At 34.6% G+C, this 17,759-nt stretch overlaps 1 protein-coding gene across 4 annotated transcripts in view; it reads left to right on the forward strand.

Moving 5' to 3' along the window:
* Positions 1–17,759, forward strand: part of LOC117103073 (vacuolar protein sorting-associated protein 13A-like) — a 92,443-nt gene that overhangs the window by 64,852 nt on the left and 9,832 nt on the right. For all 4 annotated transcript variants that reach the window (XM_033243598.1, XM_033243830.1, XM_033243669.1 and 1 more), the window contains 24 exons: positions 584–675; positions 992–1,199; positions 1,726–1,803; positions 2,598–2,678; positions 3,162–3,349; positions 4,080–4,188; positions 5,828–5,962; positions 6,480–6,566; positions 7,384–7,602; positions 7,841–7,924; positions 8,586–8,696; positions 8,939–9,091; positions 9,522–9,653; positions 10,025–10,158; positions 11,040–11,175; positions 11,403–11,514; positions 12,491–12,633; positions 13,483–13,719; positions 14,157–14,291; positions 14,451–14,602; positions 14,888–14,990; positions 16,063–16,185; positions 16,432–16,568; positions 17,273–17,468. In XM_033243598.1, the coding sequence (XP_033099489.1) occupies positions 584–675; positions 992–1,199; positions 1,726–1,803; positions 2,598–2,678; positions 3,162–3,349; positions 4,080–4,188; positions 5,828–5,962; positions 6,480–6,566; positions 7,384–7,602; positions 7,841–7,924; positions 8,586–8,696; positions 8,939–9,091; positions 9,522–9,653; positions 10,025–10,158; positions 11,040–11,175; positions 11,403–11,514; positions 12,491–12,633; positions 13,483–13,719; positions 14,157–14,291; positions 14,451–14,602; positions 14,888–14,990; positions 16,063–16,185; positions 16,432–16,568; positions 17,273–17,468 (3,285 nt within the window). The remainder of the gene's footprint in view (positions 1–583; positions 676–991; positions 1,200–1,725; positions 1,804–2,597; positions 2,679–3,161; positions 3,350–4,079; positions 4,189–5,827; positions 5,963–6,479; positions 6,567–7,383; positions 7,603–7,840; positions 7,925–8,585; positions 8,697–8,938; positions 9,092–9,521; positions 9,654–10,024; positions 10,159–11,039; positions 11,176–11,402; positions 11,515–12,490; positions 12,634–13,482; positions 13,720–14,156; positions 14,292–14,450; positions 14,603–14,887; positions 14,991–16,062; positions 16,186–16,431; positions 16,569–17,272; positions 17,469–17,759) is intronic.

Raw genomic sequence — 17,759 nt, forward strand, 5'->3', positions numbered from 1 at the left:
AAACAATCGTTTATTCCAGATGCAATTTTCAAATTTATAGCAAAATTCTATGCATTTAATTTCTATATTTTATTTCTAGAATTACAAACTAGTTTGTCTCAGAGGTGCAGCCATTATGTTTTATTATGAATTCTAAACTCTTTACTCTATAAATATCATAACTTGCTAATGTCTTACCCTAAAATTTTGCAATAGCTCAAATTGATTTAAAAAAAAAATTTCATGTAATTTTATCAATATATATTTTTAACCCAGAATTTTGCAATAGAAAAAAAAATTTCCAGTTTTTGAAAATGGGACAATATAGTTTTTTTTGCCATGGATTTTGTGGATAATCTCGATTAATTCGTAATAATTTAATAGTTCAATACGGTAATAATTGTATATATTCCTTTTTTTATCATATGATTATACAATTTGTATAATCAAAACTATAAAAAAGGATCCCATTGTATTTTTTTTTCGACACCCATTTTAGGGTATGATATTTTAATAATAATTAAATTATTAAATAATCTATTAAAATAATAGGGATATATTAATAGATTTGTATTATTAATATATTACTTAAATGTTATTTCAGAGGATAACATCGGGTGAAAATGTAACAATAGAAGCTATCACTGATGGTACTGAAGATCTTAGCACCGATGAACCCGATATGAACGCTGATAAGTATGAAAACATATACCTGATAAATACATGTATTATATGTATAATGTTATTCACAATATTTTAACTTACAATTAATGAGTAAATGGCCATATCAGTGGGAGGGAGTAAAAACATGCAAGCCAAAAAAAAAAAAAGAAGCCATTAGCATACCATAACCTCACATGTACCATACTGTAATTGAAGCAGTACTCCTGATGTTAATTTGAAGATTCATAAATAAAATGCGTATTTACACTAATTCATGTTCTCCACAGAAAGAAAAGCAAAATCGTAATGTTTAATATAATCATACTTTATGAATGTTGTTTTGCTTCAGTGACAATTGCTTCAGTCTGCTACCCTCAGCTGCCAGGTCGCATGTTCGCATGTCTCTACGATGCGTTGCTCCTCCAGCACCACATAGTGAGGATGATGATGATGATGAACGTGAGGAGAATAAGGAAGAGGATACGCCAGATGCAATTGTGTTCAAAGCCAAGCACAGCTGTTCTCCTAAAACACCAGTAGATTCAATTTGTGTACAGGTAATACAAAAAAGCATCTCCATGCATGGAGGACATGAAAGCCAGCTACTACAAACCAATCTAATCAGTCAATCATCCTTTATTTCAGAAATTCAAAATCATAGATTAAAATAGATTTTCCTTTTTTGTCCAATTCCAAATTCCAGTGCCAGTATCAACATTTAACAAGTACATTGTCCCTTATGCTGCCTAACTCTCATGCAAGGGTTATTTAAGGAGCAGAGAGATCTGATTCTGATAAAAAAAATCCAATGCTGGCCAGGTTTCAAGTAAGGTCTTCTGCACAAAAGCAAGAACTCCAGGCCAAAGGCTCAGTTATACCATAGATAATTACTGTTATATGATTACTTTAAGGTACAGTCAAAAGGCTGGTAGGCAAGCTAAAAACAACATGAAAAGCAACAATGAACAATGAACTGAAAGAAGAAACAAATTTATTTAAATATTAGTTACTCATAGACTACCAGCAGTTGTATTGTGTGATAATTTGCTTCAAAATTTAATCAAGTATGTTCTCACTGTTTAGATAGAAGGATTTGACCCCCTCAAGGATGTCAAGTGTAACCAAGTTGGTCAGATGCTGTACTACCTGTCACCAGTCAAGGTAATTAGATGTCACTGTTTATAAATGACAGATCAAAACGATCACTAAAAGATGCGCACACAGCGCCAACCAATGGGTTTGTTCATGCTTTCCATGACCAGTTGCCAAACACAACATCATTCTACTGAAAATTGGTGCGAGTCTAAGTTGATTCTCACTGAAAGCAATCTGTGGCTCTGTGAATCCGTGCATCACAGTTTCATGAATCATAAGGCTGCCGAGACAGTGGGCGCCAAGGTTTACAGTACAGTGTAATGATAAATCTAGCTACAGCATAACAAAATTCATATTTTAAATTAAAAAATGTGTTGGTGAACATAAGGTGGTATCTGTACAAGGTTGGTATATGCAAACTATATATGTGTATAAGATAGTATAATACATACTCCAAGTATTGAAATGCACGCCATCGTGTCGGGATTCAATGTTTCGACATTAATTATTTCAACATCAGGAATAGATGTGTATATAGCACTCTTAACAAAAACAAAGTATATAAGAATATGTGGTCACAGAATGAAGGTATAAAATCGTAGAGGCTGATTGAGCTAGTTAATATCATTTGAACTATAGTGGTTTTTTCCTTTCATATGTAATTTCTAGACAGTTGTTGTAGTTTTCAATACCATTTTTATCATTTCATTTAGTGACTCTATTCAACTACAATACAAATGATGTACAGTATGATAATGAATAGAGACAATCTTCCTTCAGTTATTTCCCATGATAATGCAATTTCAAATAATTATTTTGTTTAATGTTAATTATATTACTTGTGTTTTTTTTTAAATTAGGATGGTATTCAGTATGCTGTGGTAGCAGACGTTTCTATCAATCGCTGCAAAAAGACGTTGACCATAAGGTCACCTTTGCAAGTAGGTCAACATACTTCATCAATTACCAAGTTGTTTTACTTAAAATTTTGCATGAATATAGGTTTAATTCTTAACATTTTTATTTAATGGCAAACAGGTAAATTTTTTAAAAATAATTATTTAACATGCGCAAACCAACTTAGCTTAAAATGCATGGTTGTGTGTATAAACATCTTACTTAATTATCTTCTGTAATCAGTTCAGTTTTGTTGCACTGATGCCACTCACATCCCAGATGCAGTCTTATAGCATCCAAAAATATGCTGGGTCTGACTGTTGAAGGAATTTTCACTGAGAGAGTTTTTTTATTGCTACATTCATACGAATACAACAGAATTATGACCAATGATTCTTAATAATAGAGTAATTTCCTATCTTTTGTTTGTGTATGTAATTGTTACCTTATACAGTACACATACAGGGCTAATGGATAAATATACCCCAAGGAATTGACTATGTTGAGCATTTTGTACCTTTTTTTAGCTTCACAATCATCTGGCTGTGCCAATGTCTGTATATTATGACCTACCCAGGGCTAGCAGCCTAACCAATGAAATGAGTGCGGCAGTGGGCAAGCAGAGCCTGGGTGTGTTCCAGCCCAACACCACTATGGATCTTCCTCTTGATGTTGCTTACAGTGCTAGTTTGTACTTTGGACCTTATGACCAGGGGTATGTGCAGTTTAAGATGATGATGGTGATGATAATGGGGTCGATTTGGTGGTGGTGTTGATGATGATGATGATGATGATAATGACAAAAAGAGGCTATAATGGCAACAGTGGCAACTATTATCTAATCCCGTTGGTAGTACATTAGTATGTGGTGGTTGTGGTGGTGGTGACAATGGTGGCAATAGTTGTGGTGGTGATGACAGTGGCAAAAGCTGGTGTGGTGTTGGTGGTAACAAGATATGCAGTGGAGGTGACTGTTGTAACAATGATATAAATGCTTTTTGTAGTGATAGTCAACATAACTGATATTTTGCAAATATCAGTTATGGTAATGAGGTCAAAAAAATGGTTGTGCGTTTGCAGTGACATTTAAAAGTCGGGAGTCGGTTGGTCAAAATTGTTTTAAAATTATATAAAGTCTAATTCAAGATTGTTTTGTCAACCATCACTCACCCCTATACATCTTAAGTATAACAACAGATAATATTTATGGTTCAGGGATTACATTTTTTAACTTATAAACATTTTACAAGTGTTATGAGCTTCTTGGAAAAAAGAAATAAAATAATTTTGGTTCAGTTCTGTTAAGCTTGTGCAATGCATACCTGTTTTTTGGCCTGAATATTTTACATATAAATATCATTCTTAATTTTGTTAGTGCATGCATTTATACTGATAAAGCTCTAACCTTGCATAAATTATGTTAATGATTATCTTTCTTCAATTAGATATACGCTTTGTAACAAAGCAGTACAGTGGCAGAGATTGATCGAAAAGAAGCAACAGATATGTATCTCCCAAACTGAAATTAATGATGAAAAATTGTTTCATTTTAAGGTACTATTATCTAATAAATTCACCAACAATTTATTAGCAGAACATTAAAGTCCATACACTTAAATATATATAGTCATTGAATGTTGAGAAAACTCCAAAAAGTCAACTAAAAGTACTGAATAGCACATTAAAAAAAAACCAAGTAAGTTGGAAACTTCCCACACAAAATGGCAAACACAAAAAAAAAATTTTTATTTTTTTACCAATATACGGACTTTATGCTATAAAAAAATTATTCTTAATAACCATTGTCTGTTAAAATCTAAAAATTTAAAAAAGGTTTCATGTTTTTAACTTTTGTTCATATATGTGCCTTTTGTCAACACCTAGTGATTTTTCTATTATTGTTATTTTATACTGTTTTGAAAACGTAATTTTGGTTATATTTCTTGATCTCCTGACATTTTTAATATTCTAAATATTTTCAACAAAATTTTAATAGTTTATGCAAAAGAGCAATACACAGACGTGATTATTGCATATTCAAGAATGTCTTCTGGTATTTACTATTGGGCGATAACAATATTTGGGTGTTCTTTCACTTTTACAAACTAATATTGGCTAAATCTAATAAATCTTAACTTCTTTTTAAAGATTTTTTGTAGGTAAGTAGTAACAATTTTACTTAATTGAATTGCAGTTTGAAAAGCTTTGAGAGCAGTGTTGAACGAATTCTACAGTTTTGATTAAGTTACAAGATGTTCCGATGATAATATTTTATTTTTGCATCGGGAAGACGAATTTTACTTGTATTTTATGTACCAGTGACAATAAAAGAATCTTGTATCTTGTAATATAGTATTGTGGGTAATTTATACCTGTGAAAGTAGTGTTACCAGAATAAGTGTTGGTTTTTATTTAAATAATGCGCATAACAATAATAAGTGCTAATAAGTGTTTTCTTTAACAAATGCTTTAAAAAGTAACTTGATACTGTATAAAATCGCCATTTTTTTGCTCATTACTGATAGTAGATTTTATTTTTTCAATGCTAGAAATATTCAAGAAACTTGAGGTTATATATGCATCATTTATTCATACATTATTTATTTTTCATTCAATCATTTATTCATTCATTTCACATATAAACCATATAACATATACATAAAAAATGGTTTTCCTACTCTATACGAATGTAAAAAAATTGACAAAATGATATATATAAGCTCAAGGCCTTCTTCAGTTTCCTCAATCTTGATTATGTTTGTTCAAGATTGGATTCAATTATCATTAAATCATTGAAATTATAATTGTTTTTTTTGTTAAATAATAAAATAGTATTTCTAATACAAATGACTTAACTTGTCCATGGAACCTACTCTACAGTACTTTATATATATACATTTGTTTAGCTGCAATAGTCCAGCATAGCAAACTTAAACTGCAATAATTTTATGTCACCATGATGCCTAATGTAGTAGATAGGCCTTTCTAATATAGGCAAGGGGCAGATTGAGCAAGTGTTTGAAAGCTTACAGCTCTAGGTAGCATCTTCTATTTTGTGAAGATCGTTATTCTCCAACATCAGTAGTACATATGTTGTGGGAAAATTACAGGCTATGCTTTTACTGCGTAGCGTAAAAAGACTTGATTCTAGTTTTATGTCACCATGCTTCATCATTGTTTTGTTTACATTTAGTGTATCTTAGAGGCGGAGTCACCGGCAAGGAAAGGAGTCAGTGTCAAGGAGCACGTTCCACTGTACACTCTTCAAATTTATCCACCGATTGTGCTTCATAATTACCTACCATATGATGTCATCTTTTCTTTCGAGGTAATAGTCTTTTAATATGTTTTTTTTTTGTAGGAGGGTGTGAATATTAATTATATTATGTATGCTGGTTTACAATGTGCTTCAGTAACCAGGGATCCTAAGTCTCTAGCATGTTGCGGGAGTCATTCACGATCAAGCAAGAATCTCCAGGATAATAACACATCTCCCACAAATTCATAATATTTGCACGTTTTTACTACTTTATTATCAGTTATATCACAAAAGTCAGTGTTTCTGGATATCACAGTGCAGCAAAAAATAATCAGATGCGTTAAAAAAGCTCATTTAACCAGATCTCCTGGAAGTGACTTTTTCCAACATGCGACCCCCTGACTTCCAAACAATCTGTCGGTGATGCTGATTGGTAGGTCATATCGGGGGCCCTCCCAGAAACGCAGTACAACAATTGCACTGAAAACACTGTAGCGACAGTGTAGCGATTTTAAAGAAACCAGACTCAAGTGTGCCCTGAATATCAGTAATCATTCATATTTGTTCTATATTCTTTCTAAAACAGGAACCAGGTTTGAAGTTTCTGTTGGCTGGTGAGAATATGGCTATCTATAGCATCAATCCAGAAATTCAAAATTCCATGAAAATTCAAGTAAGATTCAGATGTATAAAAATATGAATAATAAGTAAAAGGATAGTTGATTAAAGTAGGTTTCACACTACCGTAAAACCTCGAATTAAAGCCCTGGGCTTCCTTTTATTGCGAACTTTGGATGGGCTTCTTTTCGAGATGGGTTTCTTTCCAAGATGGGCTTCTTTTTGAGGCTATGTTTACAAAGTAAAGAGGGGGAGGGGGCGCTTCTCTTAAAAATGAATACTGTACATTTTGTGAATTTATCCTATAAAACAATAAATTAGGCCACTGTAACATCAACCTGCATCATGGAGTGGATTTAACTGGTGTTAAATCACCTTAACTACAGTATAAACCAGGCTTGTTTCTAGTTTATTTTGTTTTTGAAATTCATGTACTGTACTATCTTGAAAAGAAGCCTATGTTATCTTAAAAAGAAGCCCATGGGCTTCATTTTAGGATGGGCTTCTTTTCGAGGCTAAAGGTTCTGCAAACTATAGAGGGGGCTTCAATTCAAGATGGGCTTCATCTTGAGGTTAAACCCATTGGGCTTCAAGTCGAGGTTTTACGGTATCTATTTAAGCTCATTAAGTTGTTTCCTCACAATAATGCTGTTGTACTGTTTAACTGTTTAAAAATTTAAACATTCAGACCTTGTCTATCCTGTGAATAGCTATAAGGCATTCACATTCAAACTTTTGGAAATGTAAATGAATGCAGCCACATTAATCCACTTGAAAATGTAATCATCCACTACTTGGCAATCCTGTAATTGGATATGTTACATAAATATTTAAACTCCACCAATCCATTAATTGTGGTTTTTGCTTTCTAGGTGAAGAACTACCTTTCATCCAGTTGGGAAGGAACTGTAAATGTTTCCTCGAAGATGAAGCACTATGATCTTGTTTCCATGACAACCAAAGATAGTGACAGTGAAAGAAAAAGATACTTGAACCTTGGGGTGCACATGTCAAGTACAAACGGGCTAGACATCTTCCTCTATTCACCTTACTGGATAGTGAACAAGTCAGAACTTCCAATTGAAGTTAGGGTAAGTTTAAATTGTAATAGCATATTTTTATATGGAATCCACATGAGAAGGATGTCAAGTTATAGTAATCATCTACCTAATTTTTATTTCATCAATCAGATTAAGGAGGCTTGATGCCTTTATAAGCTCTATGTTGAATAAGTCATCTGAAAGCTTTAAAACCCTGTGTCTTGACAAAGTAATGTGGCATCATGAAATAATGAAAATCATGTCAGGTATATCTTTTTATATATTCTAGGCCTCGAAATCTAGCAAAGTTTTTGGAAACCAGACATCAAGTGAGCCAGTATTGTTCAACTTTAGCAGTCCTAAACGAAAGAAGGTAAATCAAGTGCAAACTACAATCAAAACACAATATACAATTTCAATCTGTCTACAGTTTTTTTTTTAATTGTTCAGTTAAACATTTACAAATAAAAATGGAGATCAATAGACTGTAGTCTGTGCTTTCAAGCAGTAAATTAAATCAGTCATTCATAGTTTACTGCATATATTATGTATTTATTCTTATTTGAACATTCTTCAATCCTCTTTTATTGTACAAGTCTCATTAAGTTTCTAAACTTCGTGCTCGACAGTGTTGTTCCATCATGAGTGTCTTCTTGACAGATGACAGCACATACTAAAAGTTTATTATTTTTGATACGGAAAGTTTAATATTTTTGAAACAGATTTTTCTACTTTATTATTTGTTAAACCAGACACTCACTGCATCATATCACTGAATCAAACTCTGACCCCTGTTAGCGCTGGACGACGCAATGCCGTCTGGTGATGGTGGGTGGCAGTCAGATTCAGGTTCATCTTTATTCACCATATATCAAATACATGAAATTCTTTCCAACGTAATATACACAGAACAAAACGTCATTAAGAATTATCTATTTCGCGCCTGTCACAGCATCGGTCAGTGATTCTCGGCTGCAGTGAGTGCCTGCCTTTATGGTCACGTAATGTGTGATTGTTGTTTGTTTATATTTCAGGCCAAAATGCGTGTTTTTCACTCGGTATGGTCATCCTCATTCTCATTGGATACTATTGGTAGTTCAGGTGTTGTAGTCTGCAAGGATGAAACACATAACAGAACTTATCAGGTGTGTAAAAACTATTTTTTAAAGAATTTATGCTTATTTGATTTATTTTATAAAAGAAAAGATAACAAAATACAATCACAAAGGAAGGCATAACTTTTATTAACAGAGAACAAATTTTACATTTTATTTTTAATTTTATTCAAAGGTCTACATTACTGATGCACAATGTTCATTATATACTGTAACTGTCTATTAAATTCTACTGTTGTAAGATTTATACTTTGCTAATATATTTTATTTAGTTTTGGGTGGAAATTCAGATGTCCCGTCTATCCTTGACCAAGATAGTGACCATCACACCTTATCATCTGGTTACCAACATGACAAGGTCAACTCTTTGCTATCTAGAAGAAGGCGTCAAGGCCGGAGTTTGGGTTAACATAAAACCTGATGTGGTAAGGTGGTATTTTTTTTTACCGGTATTTTTTTTTACCCAGTAAAGTAAATCCTTACTTAGTCACTAGGGCTCATTGTGCTGGAGCTTATTCCCAGTTTCTTTAGTGATGTGATGTGATGTTCTCCCCACCCCCAAGATGTGAAGCTAATTCATTACATTTTATTCCCAGCAATTTGTTGGTACCCATTGATAAAATTGGTAGACTGAACCATTGTAGATAAAGTGCCAATTGAAACTCCGACCTCAAGGTTCGGAAACCCACACCGTTCCCACTACACCAAACCGCTTGCTCAATTTTCTCTAGAACTGTATGTTTTTCTTAGATTAACATGATGTTTGAATATATTACCCAGTTGTGCAGTGTTGTTTACTAATTTTCTGTACTTTTAGCTCCATGTTTCACTTTTTTTTATTTGAATATTCTGTAGGTTCAACCATTTTGGCCTGGTACAGCATCAATGAAATTGTATGTTCGTCATCCTGATACACCGGACCGTTTGGCTTCTATGCACTTCAGCATCGACAAACCCCATTTCACTGTACTTAAAATGGAACGCGGAGTATGTCAGTTTTTGTTTATATAGCTCAATTAAATAGTTGATTTGTTTAATTAAACTGTTGAGTTGAATACATTGTATATTTCCATGGTTGTGCATGTTCACACAGGCTGAATGCCCATTATGTGCATCTCCTATGCAATGGAATATCTTTCCTCCTAAACTTTTGATGCTGAAAAATCCAAAATTGACATTAATATTATTAACTATAATGCTTGTCTTCTGTAGTGTATAATTGAAAGGCATCTATAAACTTCACATTACATTATGGATTTCTATTTTTCTACTACAAAGCTATACAAATGTTAATATTAATATAGCTATTTATCATGTGTCTTTAAACAACAATCATGTGTGCTTTTTTTACTCTATAGACTGCTTTGAGTGTGAAAGTAGAGGGCGGTTTCGAAGGTCCAATGCATATAACATTCTTGAATTACCAAATAGGGCATGCACCTGTCAGGATCGAGAATCGTTGCCATGACGTATTCCTGAGGTTTAATCAAAAGTAAGTCAAATATCAGAATGACATTTTGTTTTATGATCAGCTTGGGCATGGATGGATCTTGTTTACTTTAATAACAATAATAATAACAATGCGACATTTATACAGCGCATATTGCAATAAACTGCATCTTCGTGCTTTAAGCTATTACTCCAGGTCACTGGATCAAATTCCCATGGAACAAATCCTCAGCTCCCTGGGGAGAACAATGATTATAAGCAGGGGAACCGGGGGACCAAACATCGGGGAGATCTGGCCCTCTGTTGGGGAGATCTGGCCCTTTGTTGGGGAGAAAAAAAAAAATGTATATGTATTTTCTACATATTAGTAGACCCCAAATAAACCGATTAAATAAGCCTTTGACATTCCTAAAGTCATATTTTTCAGGGGCTTCGCCCTGGAATCTGTTTGAGAGATTTTGAGCGAAGTCCAACCACGCCCACTTTTTTTGGACGGGGAACTGGGACCCCCACCTGGTCGGGCAAATCCTGGCACCACCACTGACTGTAAGCGGCTAGAATCAGGGCTTGGTATTATATCCTACCAGGTACCTGCTTATACTCCTGGGTGGAAAAAGACAAAGGTAGATAAAATGCCTTGTCTAGTGACACAAGCGACTTGCACAGCGAGGATATCGAACCCCCAAACATCAAGGTTGCAAGTCCGAGCTACAATCATTACGCCTACCCTTTCTACATTATTTTCCAATATATGGGATGTCTAATAGAGGACTTTCAAATGAGTACTATATTGTACACATAAACATATTCTTCAAGAAACGGGATTCGGACTTTATTTTTCAAATTTATTTTAAGTATTCTGTATTAAACACTACCATATTTCACACCTTAAGTTTAGAATACTACATTTGTTTCCGTCTTTAGATCTGTTGGTAGCATGACATTTGTGAAGCCTTCAGAATCCCTATTGTACACATGGGAGGATCCAACACTAGAAAGAATGCTTATGTGGAACCTATACAACAGAAATAAACAGTCAGTAAAAGCAGCTATTGACAGGGTAGGTACCACTCTAATGATGGGGGTTTTTATTTTTCTTTATTTTCTGCCTGAGGATGTGTCTGTTAGCAAATAATCATCATAACAATCTCATTCTTCTAGACATATTAGTAAAAATATCTTAAGTGTGGGTTTGATTGCAAATAAGTTTTGCACATTATTGATTAATTCTTCCATGATAATGGCCTCCTTGTTTTATAATAATGGTATGTTCCTCATCTTATGTAGGATGGGTTTGGGAAACTAGCAGTCAGTACTGAGAGCATCCGACGCAGCAGTCTACGTGGCGATGGTATGTATGCTGATGAAGATGACACAAGTGTCTACAGTACTGATGAAGGTAATTTGCCTGACAATCATTCTATTAATGATAGTATACTGATAGAAAATTATGCTCATGATAGTGGAGTTGAGTAACCTTCAATTCCTGTCTGTGATGCACAAGTTTTGTTCACAATCAAAATAGCTACACTCCCTCATTTTGAGATTTAGCTTATGTAAAGCATCGTGTGTATTTGTGTGTTTGTGTTATGAAAGTAATTGTCACCTATAAGTAGGACATTGATATATTTGCTTATTGTCAATTATTGGGGCTTGTGCGTGCCTAAAGAAAGAAAAGAAGGCGAAAAAAAAAAACCAATTATATTGCCCAAGACTTAAAAATCAGGGTTAGTCGGTGCCAGTTGACAATTTTTGTTTTGTTTTATTGGATAAACAAAAACGTAAAATCCTCCTGTTTATTTAGTTATTTTCTTATTCTGTCTTTACCGTTATAGCACTTTCAGTGACACAACACTCATCTCACTAGTGGATCACATGAATAAGAAAAAAATATAAAAATCATAAAATTTCTGTAGTTAAACAAAAAATACATAAATTTACAGAAATATAATAATAATAATAATAATAATGGACATTTATAAGGCGCCGGTATCCGCATGGTGCGCTCATGGTGCCAGAGCCAAGCAGGACAGAAAAAATACGAGAGTAGAAAAGTAGTGCGAGAAAGAGAATAATTAATTGAGGAAGTGCTGGTCAAACAGATGCTTCTTTAGTCTGGACTTGAATATAATGATATTTTCTGCTGACCTGATGTGTATGGGCAGAGAATTCCAGATTTTGGGAGCAGGAACAAAAAATGATTTATTTCCCCAGTTGTTCTTAGTATTATGTTCAGTTATAAACTTAAATATAAACAAAAGAACATTAAATTTTGATGAAGGCAAGAAAACAGATTTTGGTGGTCAGAGAGAATGCTATTCTGGCTCCTGATGCGATTCCTAGATATATAACTGTTTCAATTTATTTAATTTTAGAAGATGTTCCTGATGGAATGATTGAGCATCCTTTGATGAGCCGGAAAGAGAGATCCGTTGTGTATTGGGTATCGTACTTGGATGGGCTACAGCGCGTGTTCCTTATCACACAGAGTGCACGTACAGCTAAGAAAGCTATGCAGGTATCTTGCTTATCACACTTCAGAATGATTATTGACAACATTCTAAATATAATTATATGTGTATCTTCATATTTTTTTCTTTCTGGTTGATTTGTTTGAGTAAACTGAAATTAAAAACCTACCTCCTTTATCACTTTTCAAAGAGCGTTAGAATGATAAATTTTTAATACAGTAATAATTTTTTATGGGATTCTACAATTATTTAGATGGCCTGTATAAAGTAAACCTGACATTATATTAGCTAACCTGCTGAGGTTAAATTTTGTCTTGAGAATCTATAATGTGCTTTTAATTCTGTGTCGATCAACACTGTCAAATTTTCTTTGACTAAAACTCTTCTATGCCCATATATATATAGTCGTAATTTTGCTTACATATGATCATGATGTCATGTTATCATGACCATATGTCAGTGGCGGATTCAATGGGGGAGGGGGGCCTAGCTGGCCCGGACCCTTCTAAGTTTTTCAAAATTACAACAAAAATGGAAAAATTATAAAAATAGAAAATTATATTCAAATTGAAGTCCGAAAGTGCCATTTTGGGCCATCTAGAGGTGCCATAATCATAAATTTTCTTACCTCAGCCCCATTCATGGTGGGACTGGGGTGGGTTGACCTAACTGTTTGTGAAAGTCCCTCACTGGGCCCCCTCTATTTCGAATTCCTGAATCCACTGATATGTCATGTCATCATGACATTTAGGCATTTTTTGTCAAATAAAATGTGATATAGGGCTTTAGAAGTGTAATAAGTTATTACTATTATTGCCTGTAAAAACACAATAGAACAGGTACAAATGATAACAAATTAAAATACAAACTAAATCATTTTTCTTGTATATTTCAAGGCCAATGAAGCTGAACAAGCTAACCTTGAGTTGATAGTGTCTCTGGCCGGTCTTGGCATCTCTCTCATCAATGGAGCTTACGAGGAGGTAGCCTACATGAAGCTCTTTAGCAACCCAGCCCGATGGGAAGTGGAGAAGCTTGACAAGTGGAAGATGTTGAACATGGAAATGTCCGGAATCCTTGAGGATCGGTGGAAGAACGGTGATGAGAATATCAGTATTGAGGATGCAATCGATGTAAGTGAGAATGTGCCAATAAGGAATAGTAATTCTAATCTGTGTATTATAGGTAGATTGAAGATAGGTGGTTTCTTTTGCTGTCTCTTACACTTGTCTTGAACAATGGGATTTCATCTATCATTCATAAATAGACATCTCTTGATGAATTTCAACTTTAGCCACCCTACACTGTAAAGTATTTTATTTGCATGTGTGTAGAATCGTAAATAGTGCTTTAATACATTGGTTATATACTGAGACATATCTTAAGGTAAAGTTTGCGAAAAATTAGGCCCTTATTTTTTTTTGGAATGCACTGATGGATTTTTAGGCTGAAATTTTTGCATTGGCCTTATTTCATTCTGGCAACCATGTGATAAAAAGGGCAGTAGGCAGTAACTTCCAAGTAAATTAGCCTATGAATATGTTTGTTAATATTTGTTTTCCCACTACAGGCCGACTTAGTGAATATGCTGATGTCGAAGCCAGTAGAAGGCAAGCTAAGGCGCACGTCGCAGCCCGCCATGAGGCTGCAGTACCGTCAGTCAGAGCACTGTACAAGTATTCATTTTAAACTACAGAAATTACAGGTAATTAATAGAAATAACAATTATTTGTCATAGTAATGCTAGATGCAAAATGAAGTTTATTGGTGTATCATATTTCTCTTTTTTCCCATTTACTCAATGAATTTTGTGAAGGTCAATAAGTAATTACAGTCTAATTCTTTTTCTGTTTTTTTTCCTCAGCTTGATAACCAACTCCATGATGCCCTTTTCACAACAGTGCTTCGTCCGGCGCCACTTCCAAAAGATGTCGTGAAAAAGTCTGGTTTCAAACCCTTCCTAGAAATGTCCCTAATTAGGAGACAGTCACCGGAAAACAACCTAAATACTGTAAAGTAAGTTTTATGAAGATAATTATTTAATAACAAATTGACACTGTCCCTTTAAGAACAACTCTTAATCAGATGTAACGTCAATGTAATTTATTGTATGTATATTTGGCCAGGGGATCTAGAGGATAACCACATCTTGGCACCTCCCTGGCCATTTCCTGATTTGTAATATTTTTGTGCGGAATATGTTATAAATAAATAATTTAAGAAAATAGAGAAGACCAACCATCCCAGCACCCAAAACATCTTTACAATTTTATTATTGACATCATTTATTTTGATCTATAGGTACTTTAAGGTACTTTTACAAGAGGCTGTTGTGAAAATTGATAATGGATTTGTGCTATCTGTTCTTGACATATTTTCTGGATTCATGAAAGAAGAAGATGATGTAAGTGTCTTCATTTTTATTAATATAATCGCATCTTAATAGCAAAAGAAGAGCAGAATTTAATGAACAATTGTATTATTAGCAATAATTAAAGAAAATGTAAAGTAAAACACAAGTACAGCTTTTTTAACAACTGCACTGGACAAATAATATACATGCCAGGAACATCATTATTTAGATGAATGGTGGTCAATGTGTCAAAGGTGGTCTTTCCTGTGTGCCAAAACAAGTTTACATACAAACATACTTTTTTGAAATTTTATTTAGTCGCATATCATCAAATGGCGTGTCTTATAATTGGTGGGAAAATATTACGGGGCCTCTGCCAAGTGCAAGTTTTCTCGTCCGCTTTTTGCATGGGTTGGTATATGCTCAGAGGCCCCCCCTCCCCCCACTCATGCAATTGAGTGTACTAATGATAACATAGCAAAGCAAACATACATGTTATTTGTACATTGTCGCCTAGGTATATCTTCCCCGAACTACTAACCGTTGAGTCAGTGGTTGAACAGTGTATAACAAAGAAGTATTAAATGCTAGAATGTTACCCTGATTTGAGTATAAGTAGTCCCTAGCGCCCTCACCAACACCCAGTGCGACAAGTATACTCATCTCTGGCAGCAAATATGTTAATCAGTATTCAGGTTGCCATGTCAAAACCAACATCAGTGACCAAAACAAGAAAGTTGACTTTTTTGAAATATTCATAATCCCAACATTTTAAGCATTAAATTGATAGATCTTTTTACTAGAATCGACTTACTATTGCCAAAGTTATGAGCAACAGTATTACAGCTTCTCTGTACTAAAGAAAGTATACAATACTGTCACATTCGTATGCTAATTACTCAGTTAGCCATATAGACACAGTACGCTGGTTTTTGGGTGCCAAGCCTCATAAATATTATCTTGTATCTTTTTATCTGTTTTAGATACTCCCCCAGTTTGCTTTTTTTTCTGTATTCATATACAGTAGAACTCCTATAGAGGTGTTCCAAAGGAGGGGTTCTACTGTATCAATAAATTACCATGTTGGTATTATGATTCATAATTGATTTGTTTATTTCTGTAGGTTGTATATTTGAAAGCCGATATTGCTATGATCAAGAAGCCTCTTCATGAGTTATCCAGCAGTATATCAAACGACCTAAGCAGGCCCATCTACTTTGAATACTTCCACTTGGGTCCCATCAAGGTAATCCTTTTTTTTGTATTTAGTTTTGCTTTGTTGCCATAATGAAGAACACTTCTCAAAAATAGTACCTCCTAGGAAAGCCACTGTCAGGGACACTCTGATCAGATCATCATTGAACCAATTTATTGCTCACCTTGTTAGTTACATCTTTAATGGACTCACAATGGCCGATGACGTTGTTCATGTGATATTGTTTATTAATTTTCTCTATTTTATAGATATATATTTTTTAATTTAATACTTTAGTTGATTGTGAGTCTATCATTGAGTGGAGAACCGCATCGCACCACACGGTCACCAAAGTCATTCAAGAAAGACGTTTTCAAGTTCTTCATTGACTCAATTGGTTCCACTCTCACCGAGATCAGCGACGTTGAAATCAAGTAAGGCAGCAGATTTGAAAAACCATTATTTTAAAAATTCTTACCTGAAATTAAAGCTGTCTATGAAATTTCAGCTGAATACTGTATATTCTTTATTCTTTAATAAAGGAAAGAGTGTTGCACAACTGTTTAAATTGTAAGTGGTAGGAGGGGTTTATTTTAATTGCTACTAAGTTGGTGGAAAGGAGCTGGAGGTGGCACTAGGTCGCAAAATATGGTGATATAAAGTGATTTTGTAACTATTTGAGCACGACTTTTTTTTTGCTACTGACATTTTCATGGGGGGGGGGTCTTTTTTGGAGCCCCTGCACCCTATATGGCACTGCTCTTGCAGTTGCTAGGGGGAAGGAGGGGGTACTGTGCATGGCTTCATATTTCAGTGTCTAGATAGAGGGAATGGTGGTGCATAACAGCTTGATGGTGGAGGAGGGATGATACACATTTGGTAACTGCTAGATGGATTGAAGGGTGCTGCACAGTAGATTCAATTGGTAGTAGAGGGAAACTACACAATACACTGCTTCAGTGTGGTGAAGGAGTGGTGCAGTAGAACTGCATCAACTGCTTGGTAGATGAACAGGTGCTACAATTCTATTCAATATTCTATTCTATTTCTACATCAACTTCTATTTAACTATAACTCTGGTATTGTTTCATACATTGGTATCCTACATTACGATAATGATAACTTTTGTTCTTTTAAGACTTGGTTTCTTTGAACGGAGCAATGTGATGCTAACCCAGGAGGAGATGATTACTAAAGTGGTAAATCACTACAAGGGCCAGGCCATCAAGCAAGCCTATGTGTTTATCCTAGGTCTGGATGTGCTGGGCAATCCATACGGATTGTTCAAGGATATCAAGGAAGGCTTAGGTGACCTGTTCTATGAACCCTATCAGGTACGGACAAGAAAATGAAGGAAACTATATAAGAAAACAAGTTATAGTAATTTCAAAAGTTCCGATGAGGGCAGTATAATAGAGGCAGTAGGGTATATTGGCCATAACGGCCGCCCAGACAAAAATGATCTGTTAATCAGTCAGCCGAGTGTTTCATGGAGATCCTTACAGTACCTTGGTACATGGGTCTATATTATCCACTGCTTTCCTTGTGTTTCAGCTGAGGTAAATGGTGGGGGGGGGGATGGTGCAAATTTCAGTAGTGCACCATCTTTTTGATAAAACATAAGC

The sequence above is a fragment of the Anneissia japonica genome, unplaced genomic scaffold, assembly GCF_011630105.1.
Source record: "Anneissia japonica isolate Jap-2015-1 unplaced genomic scaffold, ASM1163010v1 scaffold483_len1788099_cov177, whole genome shotgun sequence".
Classification (NCBI taxonomy): domain Eukaryota; kingdom Metazoa; phylum Echinodermata; class Crinoidea; order Comatulida; family Comatulidae; genus Anneissia; species Anneissia japonica.